This window comes from Salmo trutta, chromosome 5 (genome assembly GCF_901001165.1).
Source record: "Salmo trutta chromosome 5, fSalTru1.1, whole genome shotgun sequence".
Classification (NCBI taxonomy): Eukaryota; Metazoa; Chordata; class Actinopteri; order Salmoniformes; family Salmonidae; genus Salmo; species Salmo trutta.
The window spans coordinates 56,889,078-56,912,287 of NC_042961.1; the positions used below are offsets into that span (position 1 = coordinate 56,889,078).

At 40.6% G+C, this 23,210-nt stretch overlaps 1 protein-coding gene across 4 annotated transcripts; it reads right to left on the reverse strand.

Annotated features, from left to right (window-relative positions):
• Positions 1 to 13,527: 13,527 nt before the first annotated feature.
• Positions 13,528 to 22,730, reverse strand: LOC115194624 (chromatin complexes subunit BAP18). Of its 4 annotated transcripts, none has more exons than XM_029754468.1 (6): positions 22,199 to 22,718; positions 21,402 to 21,496; positions 19,648 to 19,749; positions 18,892 to 19,115; positions 18,557 to 18,655; positions 13,528 to 14,755 (listed from the first exon to the last, which is right to left on the reverse strand). In XM_029754468.1, the coding sequence occupies exons 1-6, from the start codon at positions 22,217 to 22,219 to the stop codon at positions 14,691 to 14,693; spliced, it is 606 nt and encodes a 201-aa protein (XP_029610328.1). In that variant the 5' UTR covers positions 22,220 to 22,718; the 3' UTR covers positions 13,528 to 14,690. The 4 variants fall into 4 exon arrangements, with proteins under 4 accessions (XP_029610328.1, XP_029610330.1, XP_029610331.1 ...); XM_029754470.1 differs by having other exon boundaries at positions 18,557 to 18,652; positions 22,199 to 22,686; XM_029754471.1 differs by lacking the exon at positions 19,648 to 19,749 and having other exon boundaries at positions 22,199 to 22,730.
• Positions 22,731 to 23,210: the final 480 nt, after the last annotated feature.

A 23,210-nucleotide genomic window follows, 5' to 3' on the forward strand; every position in this document is an offset into this window, starting at 1 on the left:
CCAGTAAGATTGCACCTAAATCAACCATTTATCGGATAATCAAGAACTTCAAGGAGAGCGGTTCAATTGTTGTGAAGAAGGCTTCAGGGCGCCTAAGAAAGTCCAGCAAGCGCCAGGACCGTCTCCTAAAGTTGATTCAGCTGCGGGATCGGGGCACCACCAGTACAGAGCTTGCTCAGGAATGGCAGCAGGCAGGTGTGAGTGCATCTGCACGCACAGTGAGGCAAAGACTTTTGGAGGATGGCCTGGTGTCAAGAAGGGCAGCAAAGAAGACACTTCTCTCCAGGAAAAACATCAGGGACAGACTGATATTCTGCAAAAGGTACAGGGATTGGACTGCTGAGGACTGGGGTAAAGTCATTTTCTCTGATGAATCCGCTTTCTGATTGTTTGGGGCATCCGGAAAAAAGCTTGTCCGGAGAAGACAAGGTGAGTGCTACCATCAGTCCTGTGTCATGCCAACAGTAAAGTATCCTGAGACCATTCATGTGTGGGGTTGCTTCTCAGCCAAGGGAGTGGGCTCACTCACAATTGTGCCTAAGAACACAGCCATGAATAAAGAATGGTACCAACACATCCTCCGAGAGCAACTTCTCCCAACCATCCAGGAACAGTTTGGTGACGAACAATGCCTTTTCCAGCATGATGGAGCACCTTGCAATAAGGCAAAAGTGATAACTAAGTGGCTCGGGGAACAAAACATTGATATTTTGGGTCCATGGCCAGGAAACTTCCCAGACATTAATCCCATTGAGAACTTGTGGTCAATCCTCAAGAGGCGAGTGGACAAACAAAACCCCACAAATTCTGACAAACTCCAAGCATTGACTATGCAAGAATGGGCTGCCATCAGTCAGGATGTGGCCCAGGAGTTAATTGACAGCATGCCAGGGCGGATTGCAGAGGTCTTGAAAAAGAAGGGTCAACACTGCAAATATTGACTCTTTGCATCAACTTCATGTAATTGTCAATAAAATCCTTTGACACTTATGAAATGCTTGTAATTATACTTCAGTATTCTATAGTAACATCTGCCAAAAATATCTAAAGACACTGAAGCTGCAAACTTTGTGAAAATTAATATTTGTGTCATTCTCAAAACTTTTTGCCACAACTGTATATATAGTGAGATCATGTGACACTTAGATTGCACACAGGTGGACTTTATTTAACAAATTTTGTGACTTCTGAAGGTAATTGGTTGCAGCAGATCTTATTTAGGGGCTTCATAACAAAGGAGGTGAATACATATGCACGCACCACTTTTCAGTTCTTTTTTTTTATATATATAATTTTATGAAATAACAATTTCTCATTTCACTTCACCAATTTGGACTATTTTGTGTATGTCCATTACATGAAATCCAAATAAAAATCCATTTAAATTACAGGTTGTAATGCAAGAAAATAGGAAAAATGCCAAGGGGGATGAATACTTTTGCAAGGCACTGTACATTCTAGAATATATATATATATATATATATATATATATATACAGTTGAAGTCGGAAGTTTACATACACTTAGGTTGGAGTCATTAAAACTCATTTTTCAACCACTGTCACGGCTGTCAAAAGGAGAGGACCAAGGTGCAGAGTGTGTGTAGTTCCACATTTTATTTACTCTGTGAAACTATGCAATACATCAAATAACTGAATAGACAAAACAACAAACCGTGACGCAGAGGAGAAACAAACACTACTCAAAATTAATCACCCACAAAACCCAGGAAGAAAAACCCCTACTTAAGTATGATCTCCAATTAGAGACAACGAGGACCAGCTGCCTCTAATTGGAGATCATCCCAAACAAACCAACATAGAAATACAAAAACTAGAACCTAAGAACATAGAAATAGAACACATAGAATAAACCCCCCTGTCATGCCCTGACCTACTCTACCATAGAAAATAACAGCTTACCATGGTCAGGACGTGACAACCACTCCACAAATTTCTTGTGAATTGTTTACAGACAGATTATTTCACTTATAATTCACTGTATCACAATTCCAATGGGTCAGAAGTTTACATGCACTAAGTTGACTGTGCCTTTAAACAGCTTGGAAAATTCCAGAAAATTATATCATGGCTTTAGAAGCTTCTGATAGGCTAACTGACATCATCTGAGTCAATTGGAGGTGTACCTGTGGATGTATTTCAAGGCCTATCTTCAAACTCAGTGCCTCTTTGCTTGACATCATGGGAATATAAAAATAAATCTGCCAAGGCCTCAGAATTTTTTCTCTCCAAATGCCTGAAGGTACCACGTTCATCTGTACAAACAATAGTACGCAAGTATAAACACCATGGGATCACGCAGCCGTCATACCGCTCAAGAAGGAGACGCGTTCTGTCTCCTAGAGATGAACATACCTTGGTGCGGAAAGTGCAAATCAATCCCAGAACAACAGCAAAGGATCACCTTGTGAAGATGCTGGAGGAAACAGGTACAAAAGTATCTATATCCACAGTAAAACGAGTCCTATATCGACATAACCTAAAAGGCCACTCAGCAAGGAAGAAGCCACTGCTCCAAAACCGCCATAAAAAAGCCAGACTACGGTTTGCAACTGCACATGCGGACAAAGATCGTACTTTTTGAAGAAATGTCCTCTGGTCTGATGAAACAAAAATAAAACCGTTATGTTTGGAGGAAAAAGGGGGAGGCTTGCAAGCCGAAGAACACCATCTCAACCGTGAAGCATGGGGGTGGCAGCATCATGTTGTGGGGGTGCTTTGCTGCAGGAGGGACTGGTGCACTTCACAAAATAGATGGCATGATGAGGGAGGAAGATTAAATGTCAGGAATTGTGAAAAACTGAGTTTAAATGTATTTGGCTAAGGTGTATGTAAACTTCTGACTTCAGCTGTGTGTGTATATATATATATATATATATATTTATTTTTCTTCTTCTTTTTTTTCATAATACTTTATTTTAGCAGGAAATATATTACAGTTCATATATACGTCACTTAACATGGAATGGGGTTGTACATTCTAGAATATATATATATTTTTTTACTGTTCATACATATCAGACAACATCAATGCTGGGTAGAGAGCAGCCAAAGACCCAAGTCACATTCATAACAAGAAATACATAGAGATCCACTTAAAAACTATGATCTAATTATCTACGTTCTACAATCTAGAGACCATAGTGATGTCACAAGCACTTGTCAGGAACTATGGATCATGGGACCTACTCTACTCTACTCTGTCCTTCCGTTTGCGCAAATGAAGGTGAGGTGAGACTGGTGGACCGTAAAGACCTAACTAAGGTTGTTGTTGCCTTTAGTTCTGAGCTCTGGGTAAATGATCAAGCTGTCATTTGGGTTGTGTAAGTACATATAATAATCTGCTGTTTGAATGGAAAACTACTTGTGTCAATTTTCCTTCTGAAATTTCACATGTTGTTGACTGACTATCCCCTTGATCCACAATGGTCACAACCCGTAAGTAAGTCAGCGTAAGTCACAGAAAATAGATGTTGTGGTAGCAGCTGGAGAGAAGTACTTGGGGGTACGAGATTTGACTTCAGAAAAGTTACAGGGTGTGTTGAGCGGTAGTGTCCCGTCCTCTCAGGTCGTTGGCCCGGTGTAGGATCAAATTGGGTTAAAGTAGTAGAATAAGGTGATGGGTTTAAATGAGTATAGGGGTTTGAATTAGTATTTTGTGCATCAAAATGGGGAAGAGGAACTGGGGAAAATAAAACAATAATAAAATAAAAATATACATTTATTTTATTGTTTTATTTTTCCTGGTTCCCCTTCAGCATTTTGTATCAGAAAGTGTAATGGATCTATACTATAGTTCAGTTGGGGGCGGTAATGCAACATATTGTATGCCAACCGCCGTTAAACCTCACCGAAGAAGAAGAAATAAGGCCTACCTACCATTCTGAACCACTAGATGCCTTGTACAGGAGCATACCAGAGATATGGTATGACATTTATGCTTTAATTGCTAGTAAAATAGTTCCACTGTTGTGAGTTTCTCTCAGTCTCCCCATCTCTTTCTGTCTCTCTCTCTCCCCCGTCCATCATTTGAGCAAGGCATCTAAGAAACAAAATAATGATTCAAATAACCAAAGCTTGATGGTGAGTTGGTTATTTGAATCAGATGTGTAGTGCTAGGACAAAACCCAAAACGTGCACGGGGGGCAGGCAGGACCCTGCTCTACAGCTCAAGGCTTATCTTCTGGCCCGGTTGAGGAGTGAAATGCAAAGGCATACGTTGCTGAACAAATGCATTGATTAATTCATGCTAGAGGGGGCGACAAATCCTCCCATTTCACTCTTTCCCGGCTTGGAAATTCAAAACAAAACCGATTATGTCATTTCCCGTGCTGCATTACGACTAGAACAAGCTTTGACGGTTATTACAATTGAACAAAAAAATAAAATAAAATCATAGGAGCAATTTTAAGCAAAAGTGAATAGCAATATGGATTAGGCTAACGATTACACACCTCATTCATTTTGTAAAAAAATATAATTCGACCGTTTAGATTTATATTAATATTTTTCTCCGTGTCACCAGTGTGTGTAGAGCTGCCGATGCACGGCGTTGGCGCCATTTTCAAACTTCTTCTGCAAGAGAATGAATGTCTGGGTTGAAAAACATATTTCACGAATTAATTTATATTTTTTTAAATTGCATTTAGAAGGGTTATGTTTTTTTTGCAAGAATGATCGTTTCTTCATCGGACGAGGATGTATTTTCTCAAGGTACGCATTTTAGCAGGCTAGATAGCTAGCTAGTTGCATTGTTAGTAATAGTATAGTAACTAACTCAAAATAAACAAACGCTAACTGTACTTTATGTTCGTTAGCCATGAAATATACATTTTTTAACAATAATTGTAACCTAGTATTTCAATCTAAATCTACTGTAGCTAGCAAGGGTGACTAGCAATTCGGCTATTATTACGTTAATATGACTTTAGTGGGATAGCCACGTTTAGTTGATGTTTGTTTAGTTGATGTTTAACATTGTCAAAGAAAGCAAGCCAGTCGATGTAGTTGCTAAAAGAAGTTTATTAAAAGTTAGGGATAATGATTTTATTTCCAAAACAGATTTTTACTACCTCGCTGTCACACCCACGTTGTAGAGTAGCAGAGGTTTGGCTCGCGGACCCCTCCCCATAATCCGCTCATGACACCCCTCTCGAGAATCTACTCCACCCCCCCGTGTGTTCACATGAAATATTTGCTGGACTAGAACATAATCAAAAGAAACTGCATTCAATTACAAAATGTTAGAAAAGGGTTGAATACATCGTTCACGTGAATTAAATGTGTAGTATAAACGATCAAATGGTTTTGGGGGGGGGCAAGTGGAAAACAAATCGCAAAGACATGATCTGAATCAGCATTTTTCTTCTCGACCCAACCCCCGTACTGTGCCATATAAACACTAAACATAATATATGGATATAGGTAACATTTGATGATGTTAGCTAACGTCGTTACAAGGTTGGATTGGCCGACTGGCTAACAGATCAGTGCCCCCTTAGTTTGAATTAGCTTCAAACATTGTTACTTTCTTTAATGTGCAAATGATACTAAGTAGCCATCTAGTTCCCTGTAACGTGTGCTGAGGACAGTTGCCTGTCTGTCTCTTTGGCCGTAGCTACGTTGCCACCTGCTAACTTAGCTAAGATTTCCCTCTGATAAATGATACCGTTCAAGCATCAAGTTTTAGATTTAAACCGTAAATGTTTTTATATTCGGTGCATCACTTCACATTCTCAAGATTTGAATTTGTTGGTTGATAGAGATACATTTAGTTGAATTTGTTTCATGAAACGTCTCCAAAATATTTAGAATAATGCCCAGGATAGATTGAATAGGTGGGTCAGTGTGAAGGGATTGTTGAGTAAAAACAGAGACCTCCATATCGAATCTTCTAGGTGCGTGCGTTTGTAACTGCGTCACGGTCGATGCCACGTACTGTACTTGTACAATACAAATATATTGTTTCTTTTGGTCCTTTTCATAACTTCAAATAGTCCCATTCATTCAGCTGCATTCTAGAATAGATTCATATTTCGTGGAGCAAATCATTCATCTACTTTGCATGTATTTTCTGGTAAAGGAAAACGAATGCATGTCTATGAATGCAAAATAAAACACTGTACAGTTGCCTTGGTTTTGCATTACAGTACTAAACAATATGTCACGGATTTTACTGAATACCACACCCTAACCTTTTCATCTAAACTGTATATATATATATATATATGTATATATATATATATATATATATATATATATATATATATATATATTTGTAGGGATTGTTATATATATATAAGTATGATATAGTGTCTGGTCACTATTTGTTTGAGGTTCAGATTTCTGTATACTATTGCTAAAACGTCCACTAGTATCTTCTATTCTAGTGCATTGTGTGTGTGTGTGTGTGTGTGTGTGTGTGTGTGTCTGTGCCATTTTAGGACAATCCCTACAAAAATAGACAAGAAATATACAATCTGACTCAGCTCAGACTTTTGACTTCTACAGAACCACAATATATTCAGGCTATCATATGGCACTGCTATGAAACAGGTGTTCTTTCAAATCGAGGTTGATTAAATGCATACAACATTCCATATATGGAGTGAAATATATCTCTTATTTTAACATGGCCTAATTTTGAGTATAGGACGTCAGACAGTAAGACACAGAGCATTGCTGTATCATAGGCCCTATTTGTATGGCTACGTTATTCCCAGGTGACTGACTGGCTAGTTGTAGTCTTTTTCTGAAGCTTCTGCGTCATGGTGCATTTTGTGAGGTTTGTGTGTATATTATCTGAAGCTATTTTCACAACGGAGTTGATTTGGGTTGTGTGCTTGGCTTGCTGACGGTAAGATTTTAGACTTGATATTTCATTGATAGTTCTGAGGTTGGATATATTGACTGTCTTCTTAGCTTACACCACATGGCATATACTGGTAGGCTAATAATGCTTTTCTGTGACTGGATTCATTTGTGCTTGCCAGTTGAATGCTGTGGAATAAAAAATAAAAAAAATCTAGAATGTAATGATTAAGCTTTTGTACTGGTCCCGGTTACCAACAGTTACCAGAATAACCAGACAGTGCCTATTCAGAAGTATTTGGATTCTGTCAAGTCAACTATGATATGTTTTACTTTGGAGTCAGAATCTCAGAATTGTGTGTGAAGTTTCAACATTCTATTTATTATTCTGGCATTCTAGGCCTTTGTCTTTTATTTTCGTATTGTGTGTGCGCGTGTTTGTACGTGCACTCGTGTGCGTGTGTGCATTTGAGGCCCTCTATCCTCGGTAAAACTATCTGTAGATCCAGTACTACATTTTCTCCACGTTGTGTGGTTGCTCTCTTCCTTCCACTCCTCACTGAACCTAGTCAAATTATTTCAATGCTGCTTTTCTGTTCTATCGACAATGCCGGACACCTCAAAGGTCGGTGAGACTCCGATTGCAATTTTAAATATTTGTTGTATTTTTCTCCTCTTCTTTTCACTCGCTCGCTCGTCCTTTTCTTTTCTGTTAAATGCGAAATGGGACTCGGGCCAATCTGGGAAAGTAGTCGTATCTCAAATTTTTATTGTTCAGCTCGGGGACGTTCATTTGTGGTTTGTGGCTTATTACTTTTTTTAATGACTTTTTGCTGCGAAACTCAGCATTGTCGCTGTGGCAAAAAAACACACAAACGCGCAACAACACTTTCCTTAATTTTTATTTCCCTCTCTCTGTGCTTTTCCGCAGTCTAGCCTGTTCCCTCTTGTCCCCCCTCCCTTCTCTCTCCCTCCCTCTCTCTTTCTCCCTTCGTTGGAGTGAAAGCCTTGGCAAGACGTCAAGAAACCGAAGCGAGTGGCGTCTGCAGCTTGCACTAGTGCAGCCCAGACTAGACAAAAACTTACCCTCGCTAATTAATTTTTTCCAGACGGACGCTTCGCCCCACGACCCCCAAATTTCACACCGATCTCCCCCGATACCTCGTCGACCCCCAGATTTTTTTTCTGATTTTTTGGCGGCTTCGAAAATGTCAATTTTTATTGTAGAAAGTGATGCCGAGGGAAAAAGAGTAACAGCTCCCCTTGCCTTTTTATGCCTACTAAGTTCCCAAGCCTCCTCACTAGCTTCAGCGTAGAGCCGAGAGGGACTGCACACAGAACAGCACAGGAGCCTGCCCTGGGGCCCGGTGGGGGTGAAGCGGAGGGGAGGGGAGGGGGGGCGGGAGGGTAAGTGGGACTATGGTTTGGGTGTAGTACGGGGGCATTTCTTATTTTTTTTTTTATTTAACCATTATTTATCCAAGAAGTCCCATTTGAGGTCAGATGACCTCTTTTTTTACAAGGGAGATGTATGTTGAGAGAGAGGGGTAGTTGGGGGGGGGGGGGGCATGGGTGTAAGAGGACCAAAGGTTTTTGGGGAAAATTCTAGGACTTGGTTCAGGAAGCATCCCCAATTAGAAAGGGGAGCCCCCCAATTAAAAAGGGGAGCCCCCAAAGCTTATTTTACTTTTTTTTACTTTTTTTTTTAGGTTGGGTTATTCCCCAAGTGATACAAATTTATTTTAAGAAATGAAATGTGTTTTTTTTTCTTTGTTTAGAGTCAGTGTTATTAGTGAAGTTTTAGTTGAAGCTACTTGTGTGTGTGTAGAGAGAGAACAATTGGCCTTTAGGACATTTTGAAGTGGTGCGTTAATATAAAGAGAAATAGTCAGCTAACACAAGGTGTGAGCTGGATTGAATTTGAAGGTGGTGTTCAGATTGTTATTGGCTCCCAACCATTCCCCCGAGGTAAGTGAATCCCTTTTTCTCCTTCTTTTCTTTCCCTCTCCTCTCTCTGTTTCAGGTATTTTAAAATGGTCTCTGGTTTGAATGGAGAGTGACAAGCATAGGCCAGAGAAGGAGAGACTGAAAAATGTGCTCTTTCTACTACCCTGTACATCTCTCTCTCCCCTGCCCTCCCTCTCTCTTCCTTTCCTTCTACCCTGCTCGTTCTCGTTTGTTCTCTGTCAGTCCTCCTCTCTCTACCCTGCTCGTTCTGTCCTTACTCTTTTTGAATGAGCCTATCTGGCAATAGGGAGAGACAGAAACGGATGCTTGATGACTGCATTCTGGTGTGATCACTGGCTTGTTTAAATGTCGTCTAATAAGCCTACTTTCTCTGATTTCAATAATACTATGAATGTGGTCGTGTGGCACTAGTCTCAAATAATCTAGTAGTTTATACCCTTCTGCTCTTTACATGGTTTTGAATGTCTAATTGCATGAAAGTTGTGAATTGGGTTGCAATTAATTAATACTGTGTTGGTTTTAGTCTCTGTCCCTACTAGGACAAATGCTTGCTATTTGACCTTGAAGTCGTTTTCTCTCTTCCACATTGTAGGGTTAAAATTGTGATTTTATATTAAAGTCTAAAAGTATGGCTAATTAGTGTTAATTTGGTTCAAATGAATTCATATCAATAGTATCTCTGTGAAAAGTTTCATTTCGGTATACTTTATGCCTTGGAAATCCAACTTTTCTGAGTGTAAAAAGTTTAAGCACACCACAGGGTGTGGTGTGAGCAATATTTTTTTCTACTCCCCCCCTTCCTAAAAACCAAATATTTTTCTTACTTAATACAACGACTATCGCTACAATTACAATTTTTTTTTAAATCCAGTACTATTTAGGTAATACTTTTTTGTAGCTTTTAGAGATTTTTCCATATTTCAGTAATTAGCTTCATTGGCTAATTACTGTTCCTAGGTTGTCTCTCTGACTTTTTTTCAACAGATCACAAAACGGATTCCAGGTATGTGTCTTGATAAAACAACAAAAAATGTATGAATTAGTTGTCTCTTATCTGTATTCTTAAACTGGAATCGTGTTAGCTTAGCCATATTTGAGGGACACATCAGCCCTGTGTAAACTGCCAAGTGACCCTTCTGTGTCTTGATAACACAGTACTGTTGCGCATGTATGACTTGTCTCAAATGTATATTCAATTGTGTGTTTGATTAGCCTGATTCGAGGGCCACATCAGTTCTATTTCAACTGCTAGAGCCAAGAACTGACCCCTTGTAGCCACACAGTCAGAGAGGCCTGTCGTGCATCCTCTGCCCTCTGATTTTCACCCCCTCTCCCTCCCTCTTTCTGAGGTGTGTGTCTTGTGGTTGTTACGATAGTTGGAGCTCAGGTGCATCGCTGCTAGTCAATTTCATTGTCAAGCTGACACCTGTGGGGGCAATTTCTCTCTTCGGCCTCTATTTCTCCCTCCTTTTCACTTCTCTATTTCTCCCTTCTTTTCCTTTCCCCCTCCTTTTCCGTCCACAAACTCTCTCTCTCTCTCACACACACACACACACATTTACTCACAGACATTTACTCACACACATGCACAGTCTACTCACATTTGAAGATGATCTTGTCTTGAAGACAGTGAGGGCCAACGAGGCCCTACCACGTTCCATAGGTCTTTGTTGCACAGGGTGTTCCAGGAACATTTTCAATCCGGTTGCATTGTGGTGTCTGTAATTTCTATGATCAGGCCCTTTTTCTGTTCTCTCAAATATCTCTCTATATATTTTTTTAAATAGACATGTTAAAATTCCTATTCCTGTTTTTACTATTGGGATAGATGATGGGGAGCTTGTCTTGATGAGAATCACTGTCTCCTCAGGTGCTCTCTGATTTAGAATAGGCACTGTTTGGCACACTTTTTATAGCTATGGTTCTACATATCGAGTTAAATGTGTTAATTTCAACACATTATTTTTGTGAATCTGTTTGGCAGTCTGCGGTACATAATGTTATTGTTTCGGTGAGGAGGTGGTGTTGGGGGGAAGGGGGGTAAATATGTTGGACTATGTTCTAGGCAAAGGTAGGGTTAAAGTAATCTTCTTTATTGTTGCAACTAATAATCATTATGAAATCATCAGAATTATTTTCAATGTATGGGGATGTGGTCCTGATGGCTTGTGTTTGTATTTGTATTTTTCTGTCACTTGTAGCAGTCTTTTCAGTACACAATCTCTGTAAAAACCTAGAGAAAAGGGTTAAACAGGCAAAAATGGTAAGGGTTAAATATTCTACAAATAGTGATGTTTTTTTAATGTATTTTTTTAAAGTATATTTTTACGGACTAGGTTTCTTTACATTCGGATAAAATGTGAATAGATGAATGTAAGCACCTTTGGTGTAGTTAGTGAACTGTTCAGAAAGTGTCTTCTCTACTTCTCGTTAGTTATCTTCATCCACCATTTTGTCCACTTGTCCACCGTCCATTTTGTGGTCTCAAATAATTGAAGTTATGTAAATACATTTGTATTGTAATTTAAATTCCTATCAATTACATCGAATTTACTCAGTATTGCATTTGCCAAGAAAATCATTTCACTATCTCTTTGCTCTTTATTTTTGGATTTAAGAAAGCATGACTACTGTTTCACTACTCACAACTCCTGTTTCATTGATATAACTCTAGAAGCAATTTGCCACGAGTGTAAAAATTACATGTCTTTAAACTATGTTACAGGCCTATATGTAATATCTTGCTTCTGTTCTGTGTAATTTAAAGACAAGTGCTAGAATAATCTTGTCAATGTTATGTAATTTATCAGTTTTATTTTTGTTTGTTTTTATCTCCACAGCTCCATACCATGGAGAATCCCCTCTCTCTGTCTCTCTGTCTCTTTCCAGGGTACCCTCTAGCAGCACATCATGTTTTGCAGGCATATAAAAGCAACTCCAAATCATTATGTGCTGTCACTGGGAGCCCTTGGAATCACGCCCATTCCAAAAGAAGAGTTCTTCGATTCCAATTCTGACAGATATCAATGTTCCATTCCTAAGCAGGACTCCGTTATCTGCACTGGCAGTTGATGTCAGTGGTGTTTGTGTAATCTGTAATGTTGTCAGCATGACAGTTTTACTGTTATCTCAATGTCATGTGTTTTGCCCCTTTTTAGACTGGCATTCCGTTGGTTGCTAGCTTTTCAGCATGAAATGGTTATTCCTCTCATTGGAAAAAAATACTTTTATATATCTAAACACAACTTTGTGATTGTCAAGTGTGACCTTTTATAATCCGATATTACTCAAAGGAAAGACAATGTTCCCGGTATTTCTACTCTGTAGGAATGAATCAAGCCACACTCCATTGTTACATTTATCTAGTCGTTAAAAAGACCATGATTCAGTGTTGATCCCTCCCAGTCGGACACTCCTAATGACAGAGGGGCCTGGTAGTCCTGCTGGTTGGCCTGGCTACTGGTCTCTCTCCTCAGTTTGTCTGGAGACTGAGGCCTGTCGACCTGCCTGGTGGCGTCTCGCTCCAAACTAAGGCCAGGTGGTCGGATGGTCTCTACTCTCTTCCTCTCCGGTCTGGCAGTGGACTTGGCTGGTCTCTTCGGTCTTTAGTGTCTCTGGCTCCAAAGAGAGGTCTATCCGTCTCTGTCGGCCTGGCTCTTGGGCTCTCCCTTGGTCTGCTTGCTGGTTTCTCTTCCCTCTCCAGTGTATCTGGCATTAGCAGGAAATCATTACTGGTAGCTAGCTGCCCTGTCTACAGTGTGTCTGGCATTAGCAGGACATCATTACTGGTAGCTAGCTGCCCTGTCTACAGTGTGTCTGGCATTAGCAGGACATCATTACTGGTAGCTAGCTGCCCTGTCTACAGTGTGTCTGGCGTTAGCAGGACATCATTACTGGTAGCTAGCTGCCCTGTCTCCAGTGTGTCTGGCATTAGCAGGACATCATTACTGGTAGCTAGCTGCCCTGTCTACAGTGTGTCTGGCGTTAGCAGGACATCATTACTGGTAGCTAGCTGCCCTGTCTACAGTGTGTCTGGCGTTAGCAGGACATCATTACTGGTAACTAGCTGCCCTGTCTACAGTGTGTCTGGCGTTAGCAGGACATCATTACTGGTAGCTAGCTGCCCTGTCTACAGTGTGTCTGGCATTAGCAGGACATCATTACTGGTAGCTAGCTGCCCTGTCTACAGTGTGTCTGGCATTAGCAGGAAATCATTACTGGTAGCTAGCTGCCCTGTCTACAGTGTGTCTGGCATTAGCAGGACATCATTACTGGTAGCTAGCTGCCCTGTCTACAGTGTGTCTGGCATTAGCAGCACATCATTACTGGTAGCTAGCCTGTCTCTGGGCTACCAGTATGGCTTGTGCTGCTAACGCCAGACACACACTTGTCTACAATACATCTTTATCCACCCATCAGCGTGGAATGGCATCAATTGCTGTGTTCATATTCTGTACCACTATTCTTTTACTCAGTAGCGAATTTTTATCAGCAGAAGCTGTGTTAGTGGTATCATGGTGGACTATTTATGTTGTGGCTGTCCCTCATTTTTGAGGCTTGGTGTTTAATTTGATTCATAGCTTTTGGAGAAAAAAAATGGGGGCTATTGTGTGGTAGTGTAAATGGACAAATAGTTTCACAACCCTTTACTGTGTCCACCAGTATCTTCAATTGTAAAACATTTTATTTCAATAAAGACTCCTGATAAATATTACTGCCAACTACATTAGTTGTATTAAATTCAACTTTTATTCACCATAATTCAGCAAGTCACAAGTAATTTCATCATCACTGTCTTTAGAGAGAGGCCTCCATACAAAACTACAAAGGTTTGGCAGGGACAAACGTTTTTAGGGGGGAAAAAACTGAAGGATGAAGGTGGGTCATGTTTTGATCAATGTTATTTGCCACAGTGTTTCATAGAAAGGAAAATACTGTACACTAAACTCAGAATTTGTAACCAATTCCTATGCTTTGATACAATTGAGTTCATAGCGACTATCCAGTAGGATTTTCAAACAGTTGTCTTTAGTGGTGGATTTCATGAATAACTCAATGATCCATTGTAAACTGTTTTGAGCCTTGAATTCTGATTGGCTGAAAGCCATGGTATATCAGACCATATACCACAGGGGTGACTATGTATTTTTACTGCTGTAATTACATTGGTAACCAGTTTATAATAGCAGCAAGGCTCTTCTGGGGTTTGTGATATGGCCAATATACCACAGCTAAGGGCTGTAGCCAGGCACTCCGCATTGCATCATGCGTAACAACCCTTAGCCGTGGTATATTGGCCATATACCAAGCCTTATTGCTTAAGTATACAACAGTTTACAATTGTGGCATTGTCAAAGGGACATTCGCAGGGCTGCCTAGATAAAGGAATATTTTTGACGATGGGTACCAATATAATTCATGTATAGCCATAAACCAAGAGTGGCAATCGACACAATACAGGCCTTGGTCACTCGTATCGGCCTGGACCCTAGACTCACTGCACAGTGGCATGGTACAAAAAAAACTAAGTATGAAAGAAAATAACACTATTTACATCCACCAACACATTCCTCATGCAAGAGAAATTTGTGTCTGAAATTATTATTTTGCCAGAGCAATAGCGTCATATGCCCTGGCCAAAAGCAGTGCACTAAATAGGGAATAGGGTGCCTTTTTAGACACACCCATAGAGATCTGCCAAAGCAAATCTTCTGAAGGATCTCAGCTGTTGTTCATAGAAGAGATGCCTGGGCTGCTCAAATTGCACCCTATTAAGTGTACTGCATTTGACCAGGGTACATGGGGATCTGGTCAAAAGCCGTACACTATGTAGGAAATAGGGTGCCATTTGGGATGGAGCCAAGAGATCTTCTGAAGGTCAAATGGTGAGAGGTCAACGAGAGAGGAGCGGCAGGTCACTTGAGTTCATGATGAGGCCGGAATCGAGGTTCAGGTTGTCTAGAGAGAAAAACAACAGAGGGAAAAAAAACACTTTAGTTGAAAAATAGTGGAAGATCATAGAATTTACTTTTTTCCCAGAAACTCTTATACAATATAGTTTCTGCAAGATGTGAAAAGGAACATGTTAAATGAAAACTAAGGATCTCTATTTTTGGGGGAAATTACAGCATACAACCATTTTCCCTCCCTGAAATTTGAATTAAGCCAAGGCTTTATTTTATGGTCAAACAGATGGAAAAGGGGTCTTAAACATCTTCCAGAAAAATACATCAAAACAATGTTGAAGTACAGACCCCTGCCAACATATAACACTTTCATTTGAGAAAATGTTCTGCCTTCTGTAAGTTTAAGAAACATTGCCTTGTGCTTTAATTCCGTTACCAAAAACACAAACAAAAATATATACGCAACATGTAAAGTGTTAGTCCCATGTTTCATGTGCTGCAATAAAAGATCCCAGAAATCTTCCATACACAAAAAGCTTCTCTAAAAAGTTGTGCACATTTTTTTTTTTTTTTACATCCCTCTTTGTGAGCATTTCTCCTTTGCCAAGATAATCCATCCATCTGACAGGTGTGGCATATTAAGAAGCTGATTAAACAGCATGGTCATTACACAGGTGCACCTTGTGCTGGGGACAAAAGGCCACTAAAATGTGTGTAGTTTTGTTACACAACCCAATGCCACAGAAGTCTCAAGTTTTAAGGGAGCCTGCAATTAGCATGTTGACTGCAGGAATGTCCACCAGAGCTATTGCCAGAGAATGTAATGTTCATTTCTCTACCAACGCCGTTTTAGAGAATTTGGCAGTACGTCCAACCGGCCTCAGCCGCAGACCACGTGTAACCATGCCAGCCCAGGACCTCCACATACGGCTTCTGAGACAAGCCACCCCGACAGCTGATGAAACCAAGGAGTATTTATTTCTGAAATAAAGCACTTTTTTGGTGGGGAAAAACTCATTCTGATTGGCCTATGCCCTCCCAGGCCCACCTGCCCAGTCATGTGAAATCCATAGATTAAGGCCTAATGAATTCATTTCAATTGACTGATTTCCTTATGAACTGTAACTCAGTAAAATCGTTGCATGTTGTGTTTATATTTTTGTTCAGTATATCTAAGCCCATATTTTTTATGAAAGTTCACATAACAAGAATGGGTAGACCTATCAAAAAGTGTTTTTGCTGATATAAAATTTTGTTTATGAATTAAGTGATTCAAACTTTATCCCATTACCAAATCAGTAACGGAATTTCTGCAATTGAATTCGCTACAATGGGGAAATCATAGTCACAAACTACAGTTGGGTTCACAAGTTTGGTCAGTAAAGAAAAGTACAGTATAGTTGAGTACACTACTGTGCTGAACTTTGATGTCCAAACTTGTGAAACATAGACGTCTACGATTGGTTCAGATTTGGTCCGGACCAACCACATTTGGTCTTGTTTGCTCATTAAAATAATAGCCAGTGTGTAGAATAATCCCCAGTTATGCAAAGGAGGATATGGCATATTTATATACCCATTTAGGATACAACACCATGAAAACAATGACATTCATATCCATAATTATGCATTTCTGTCTAGTACAGATCAGTGAACCATGATGAAATTCCATAACTGAGTGTAAACCCACTTCACTTACTTTTTCAAAGTCAATGTGTCATGTCATCGCTGACGCCCGATTATTTTGGTGAATCTTCATTCAGAGCAGATATTTAACTGAGTTTTTGGGAAACGTGGTCGCATAATGAGGGAGATTCTCTGTTACCAGACGTTGCATCTGCTCAGTTCTTTCAGTAAATGTGTGTTTGTAAAATGCTCAGTTGTTGTGCGTAGAGTTGTAATGGTTTGTTAAACTTCGAAAATCAATGGTTTTTGTTTGATATACATTTTAAGTGAAAATTCAGGAGTCTCCGCACAATTGCCCTACAGTTTTCAGATACAGTATTTTTTAACCTTTATTTAACTAGGCAAGTCAGTTAAGAACAAATTCTTATTTACAATGACGGTCTACCCCGGCCAAATAGATTGATCTTGATGAACAATAGCCTAATTCTTGGGTTCCCCTCAATCAGTCAATAGCAAAGGCTGTGCATTATCACGATCAGTAGTAGTGAATAGTAGTAACTAGGGATGCACGATATATTGGTGAGCATATTGGAATCGGCCGATATTAGCTAAAAATGCCAACATCGGCACGATGTCTAGTTTAACGCAGATGTGCAAAACCGATGTCAAAGCTGACGTGCATACCTATACAACGTAGGTAGATGATGTAATGACGCCACGAAAAATACAGCGCTACACAGAACAAAAGCAGAAAAATACAGCGCTACACAAAACAAAAGCAGAAAAATACAGCGCTACACAAAACAAAAGCAGAAAAATACAGCTCTACACAGAACAAAAGCAGAAAAATACTAAGCGCACACTTCCAACAACTAAACAAGTTCAAGTCTGCAGTCATTTGAAAGAGTAAGAACATTTCAGTGAGTCAACTCAAAGGTGAAATCCATTAACGCAAAGAGAATGGAATTCATTGGCTTTGACAATCCACTGTTCTCTGTCGTGGATGATGTTGGCTTTCGCCAACTGGTCGAGCACCGGTACACACTACCAAGTGCGCTATTTTCAGATGTTGCCCTACCGGAGTTACACATTATTGTTGCAACACATCCATGAGCTACTGCTATTAGCTTCACGACTGACATTTGGACCAGCGATGTCAGCTCCATGAGCATGCTGAGTCTGACAGCACAGTGGGTCGATGAGGATTTCGTATTGCATGCTCAAGAATGTGCTGGTTCTCAAAACCGCTGCTGCCATTTCAATGGTATTTGAGAACATGTTTGAAACTTGGAAACATGAACACACTTCCTAGCTCCATTCGAACAACTGACTGGAGAAATAAGCTCATCAACTGCGTCTGCAGCAGACGTGATACCCTCTGTCAAGGCATTGAAAAGCCTGCTCAACAAAACTGCCGAACCAGACTGTGGGGTTAAAACTTACAAAAGTACTCGAGGCTGTGAACATGCGATTCAGTGGCATTCTCTCTGAGCCTCTTTACTGTGTCGCCACCATGCTCGATGCTAGGTACAAGGACCGCTACTTTGATGCAGACAAGAAACAGGGTTTATGTGAAATGTTACTGACACAGCTGGACAAGATGGAAACGGACACAGTGACAGTGCGCACTGAGGAAGAGAGGCCACGGACAGACAGAGCTGAAACTTCACTGCTTGACATGTATGATGAAATCCTGGATGAGAATGAAACGACTGAACAAATAAACAACGAAACAGCACAACAAGTAAGTGAAAGAAATAGGTTTTGATTATGTTTTACTGGCAATGCGGACATACATAAATGCCAACTAAATAACTTTTTGGTCAGTGGTGTGTGTGTGTGTGTAACCTTTATTGAACTAGGCAAGTCAGTTAAGAATAAATTCCTATTTACAATGACGGCCTACCCAGGCCAAACCCGGACAACGCTGGGCCAATTGTGCGCCGCCCTATGGGACTCCCAATCACGGCCGAATGTGATACAGCCTGGATTCGAACCAGGGACTGTAGTGACGCCTCTTTCACTGAGATGCAGTGCCTTAGACCGCTGCGTACGTGTGTGTGTTAACTATTTAATTGTACTAGAATGCTTAAAATGCTGCTAACATTTTTAATATCGGTTATCGGTATCAGGGTTTTTTGGCAAGGAAATTATCGGATGTTGGTATCGGCCAAAAATGTCATATAGGTGCATCCCTAGTAGTAAAGAAGACTGTTGTGTCTCTCACCCTGATCGAAGTTGAGTTTCTTGGAGTTGGATCCCTCTCCCAGTCCCTCTAGGTCAGAGTTCACATCAGAGTCATTCAGAGCACTCAGGGTCACGTCTGCTGGAACACGTTATAACACACAGGCAGGAAGAGAGGATGGGATGGTTAGCTAAATGTAAAAACCTCTGAAATATGATATGGACATTTTGTTGCCAATAAATGGATGATCCCACACTTCATGTCTTCATTAAGTGCCCTAAATAGATTTCAGTGCGTGGAGTGTGAATAAAAAGCATTGCCAAGATGGATATAACTACAAAGCTGAATGATTCCTTCATCCATCCATCTCCACTCACCTGAGGTCTTCTGTTTCTTCATAGCGGGAGGAGCCACGGTCACGTTGCCCTGGAGACCTGCCGGCAAGACGACCTGAGCAGTTGTCACAGCGATGACAGTTGGAGTAGCCGTGGTGGCCATGGTGACAGCGGTCTTCTTCACGGTCTTCTTTGGGGAGTCGGTGGAGATGGGCATCCCACTCTCGTCATAGAGCTTCCTCTTGACTGTGGTTTTAATCTGAGCCCTGATGAGGACAGACGAGGTGGGAGGTTAGCAGTGGTGGTGGGGATTCAACCAGTAACCTGTCAAACACTTTTGAAAAAAGTAAACCATCATAATTTGATACAGATCTTTAGCACTAGTAGACAGACAGTACAACGGATGATCTTCTAGTGATGGTTTCTCTCATCGGGGCCTGTGTCACTGATAGTCTATCTATCTTAGCTTTGGAGCTAGCTACCTCTTAAAAGATCTGACTGGACACCACTTAGACGTAAAGTGTTCAATGAGAGAAAGAGATACAAGGGGTAAGACAGCGAGACCGGGTGAAGGAGAAAGAATAAATGACACGGAGAGAGACATGTTTCTTTATTAGATCTATTTTGTTGTATTATTATTTGTTATACTACTTTGATATTACTGCACTGTTGGCTAGAGCTTGCAAGTTAAGCATTTCATTATACTTGTGAATGGGACAAATAAAACTTGATAAGAGGCCATTAGTAATGAGAAGACAGGGAGAGAAAGGGGAAAGACGAAGAAGAGGGTGTCCTTACACGGTACGCTCCTTGATGACAGAGCTGAGAGAGTTCAGGTCATCACCAAATCTCACCACGGCCGATCTCAGCTGCTCAATCTCAGTGTCCGTCCACTTAGCTCTGCAACGACACACAGGGCGTGTTTCAGATCCACTAGGCTATATTTCAGTTGGATTGCACAGATTGCAGAATCCCTGATCTACAAATCCCCTTGCATCCTAAATAACTACCCATTATGATTGTAGATCAGTCATTCTGCTCACCTAACACTGTTGCTTCGATTCCTCTCTTTGCCCCAACGTCTGAACACATCGACAACAGTCACCTACGAAGCATTGTTACCTAAGGGAAACAACTACTTCGTGGTCTCAGAGCGAGTGACGTCACCACCGCTAACTAGCTAGCCATTTGACAGTGGTAACACTCAGTCGCTAACTAGCTATCCATTTCACAGCGGTAACACTCAGTCGCTAACTAGCTAGCCATTTGACAGCGGTAACACTCAGTCGCTAACTAGCTATCCATTTCACAGTGGTAACACTCAGTCGCTAACTAGCTATCCATTTCACAGCGGTAACACTCAGTCGCTAACTAGCTATCCATTTCACAGCGGTAACACTCAGTCGCTAACTAGCTATCCATTTCACAGCGGTAACACTCAGTCGCTAACTAGCTATCCATTTCACAGTGGTAACACTCAGTCGCTAACTAGCTATCCATTTCACAGTGGTAACACTCAGTCGCTAACTAGCTATCCATTTCACAGCGGTAACACTCAGTCGCTAACTAGCTATCCATTTCACAGCGGTAACACTCAGTCGCTAACTAGCTATCCATTTCACAGCGGTAACACTCAGTCGCTAACTAGCTATCCATTTCACAGCGGTAACACTCAGTCGCTAACTAGCTATCCATTTCACAGCGGTAACACTCAGTCGCTAACTAGCTATCCATTTCACAGCGGTAACACTCAGTCGCTAACTAGCTATCCATTTCACAGCGGTAACACTCAGTCGCTAACTAGCTATCCATTTCACAGCGGTAACACTCAGTCGCTAACTAGCTATCCATTTCACAGCGGTAACACTCAGTCGCTAACTAGCTATCCATTTCACACCAGTAACACTCAGTAGGTAATCAGCAATTAATGCTCTATTTCCTCATGGTCATTCAGAACCCCTCAGACTGAGAGGATCACCTCCATCGCCCAGTGACTAAGAGAGGGTGTCATGTGCTTCGTGGTAATGACGCAGTCGTGTCTCCTCTGTTTTTCTTGGCAGGGATATTCCACAGAGCACAGCTAATGAATCAGAGTCTACTACCAGTGACACAAGCCCAAAAATAACCAAGTTGTGGTCAGTAGACGGACTTACAATGTAGACTAGAGACATGGAACGCTACATAGGCCAATCGATACAGTTCTTTATCTACATGCAACTTGGTGTGTGTGTGTGTGTGTTAGGGTTGGGTGATATGCGATATGCTATTCCAAATATCGCGATACCCGATATAATAATTCTGCGCCGCTAATGACTAAATGATTACGACTACAGTTATGCTATTATAGTTGCATTCTCAATGTAAGATCTTCATATGGCGAACAAATATGACTTAATTCATTTTCAACATACTAACTGATAAACCACAGTTTTGATTTGTAAAGTTCAAATAGAGTATAGTCTTGCACTTCACAATATATTGTCAATGTCAAATATCACGATATTCGGTTTAATCCTATATCGGCCCAACCCTACTGTGTGTGTTCCCCTCACCCTGCAGGGCTGGAGTCAGCCACTGGGTGCAGCTGCATGGTCAGCTCACCCAGCTTAGTGAAAGCTGCTCCTGCTGCTGAGAAGATCTCTCCAACCTGAGACATGAACCCAGAAAACAACTCAAAAACACAAATACCTTTGAATTATCCTCTCCTATTTTATTTTGATGCAGTAGCTAAGGTTGTTTGGCGTACAGTATGTATCAGGGTTGGCTTCAATTCCATTTAAATTCCAATTCTCTTCAATGATTTTGGATGAGGAACATTTTGAATTGGAATTTGGTTTACTATCTGAATTGATTGGCATTGAACCCAACCCTGGTATGTATGACCAACTGTATAACAACTGCAAGGCAATGCCTGATGTCATATTATAGCAATACAGGACTTGTCCATCTTTTACAGATTTGGTATTTTGTACTGTTCTAATGCAGAATTAAATGTTTATTCTAGGTGCAGATAATTGAGGGTTTTTTTTCACCATGTAGACAGCGCCACCATGTGGTGGCTTATATACACGCATAAAGGACAACTTTGCCAAAACTTTCATTCAGCCACGTCCTTGGTGCTTGACTTATCATAAAACGAATTATGCATTTTCAAAAGAGTTTCCTTGGTATAGCAAAGACAGTAAAATACATGTTTCTCTTTGGAATAAATCTAGCTATTGTTCTACACAGGTACACATTGAAATTAACGACGTTAGCTTGCTATTTTCCACGTTAGCTAGATTTGTTTTGCAGCATCTTGATAAATAACAAATATAACGTTAGATAACTAGGGCTAAAACCAACCTACCTTCGTTGAGGCTGAAGTCATTTTGCTTTTTGTAGTTGCTGAAATGACTCAGATTTTCCAAGGAAGAACACTAGTTAGAGATGCTAGTTTAGTTTCAGGTTTAGCTAGCTTGCTTGCACTGCAGGCTGGCAAAACAAAGGACAACTTCGTCCGCGGCGCGTCCTACAATATTGATATTCGTGTCTGCAATATGCTAATGGCTTCAGTGAACAGTTACATTTTAGTAACACAGTCCATGTGTTTTGTGTGCAATAATCAGCTATTTTTACGTACAATTAAATAAATAACACACACAAACGACATCAATAGACAAACGGAAGTCCTAACGTGCGCTGGTAAATTCTAAGCGATGATTGGTCCAAAATCCACGCGATGTGTTCACGATTGGTCCAAATTCATTACTATGTTTCAATTTTCTTTATCCCCTTTTAAACATTGTAGCGAAAATAAAGGAAAAATAAATATTGTAATGTCATGTTATCTTATAGCAGTGGCAACATAATAACATTACGTGTGGTTTCAAAAACGTTTCGACACAGTTATTAAGGGTGCGTTCGTAAATGCACTCTGGCAATCTAGTCCGATTTCAGAGCACTCTCGTCCGAGTGTGTAAAGAGAGGGAAGAATAATTGAGGAATTTATGAACACGCAACACGTGTTGAATATGCAATGTCGGCAACAACAAAAAACGTTATTAAATTGTTGCCAGCAGCACAGTCACCGACACTAGATTTTCCACAGAGATGCTAACTAACGTAGCTAGCTAGTGTAGTTTCAGGTTTAGCTAGCTTGGTTGCACTGCAGGCTGTGTGCGCTCTGAACGCTCCGTATTTAAGAACGGACAATCTGACAACGCTTTGAATTTACGAACGCCCAGAGTGAGTTTACGAACACACCCTAAGCACTTGGCCATATCGCTGGAAAATGTTTTGTGTTGTTATCTCATCGGAAAAATAATAATAAGTGGGATTTAAAATGTTTAAAAATATTCTTAGTTAATACACATATTTCC

Bases quoted from the DNA above. Each gene is read 5' to 3' on its own strand.
- LOC115194624 (XM_029754468.1), bottom strand. From the start codon at position 22,219: ATGACTTCAGCCTCAACGAAG. The intron at 19,750-21,401 runs GTGAGGGGAACA...GTGTCGTTGCAG, and splicing joins GCTGACTCCAGCCCTGCAGG to AGCTAAGTGGACGGACACTG. The intron at 19,116-19,647 runs GTAAGGACACCC...TGTCCTCATCAG, and splicing joins GTCATCAAGGAGCGTACCGT to GGCTCAGATTAAAACCACAG.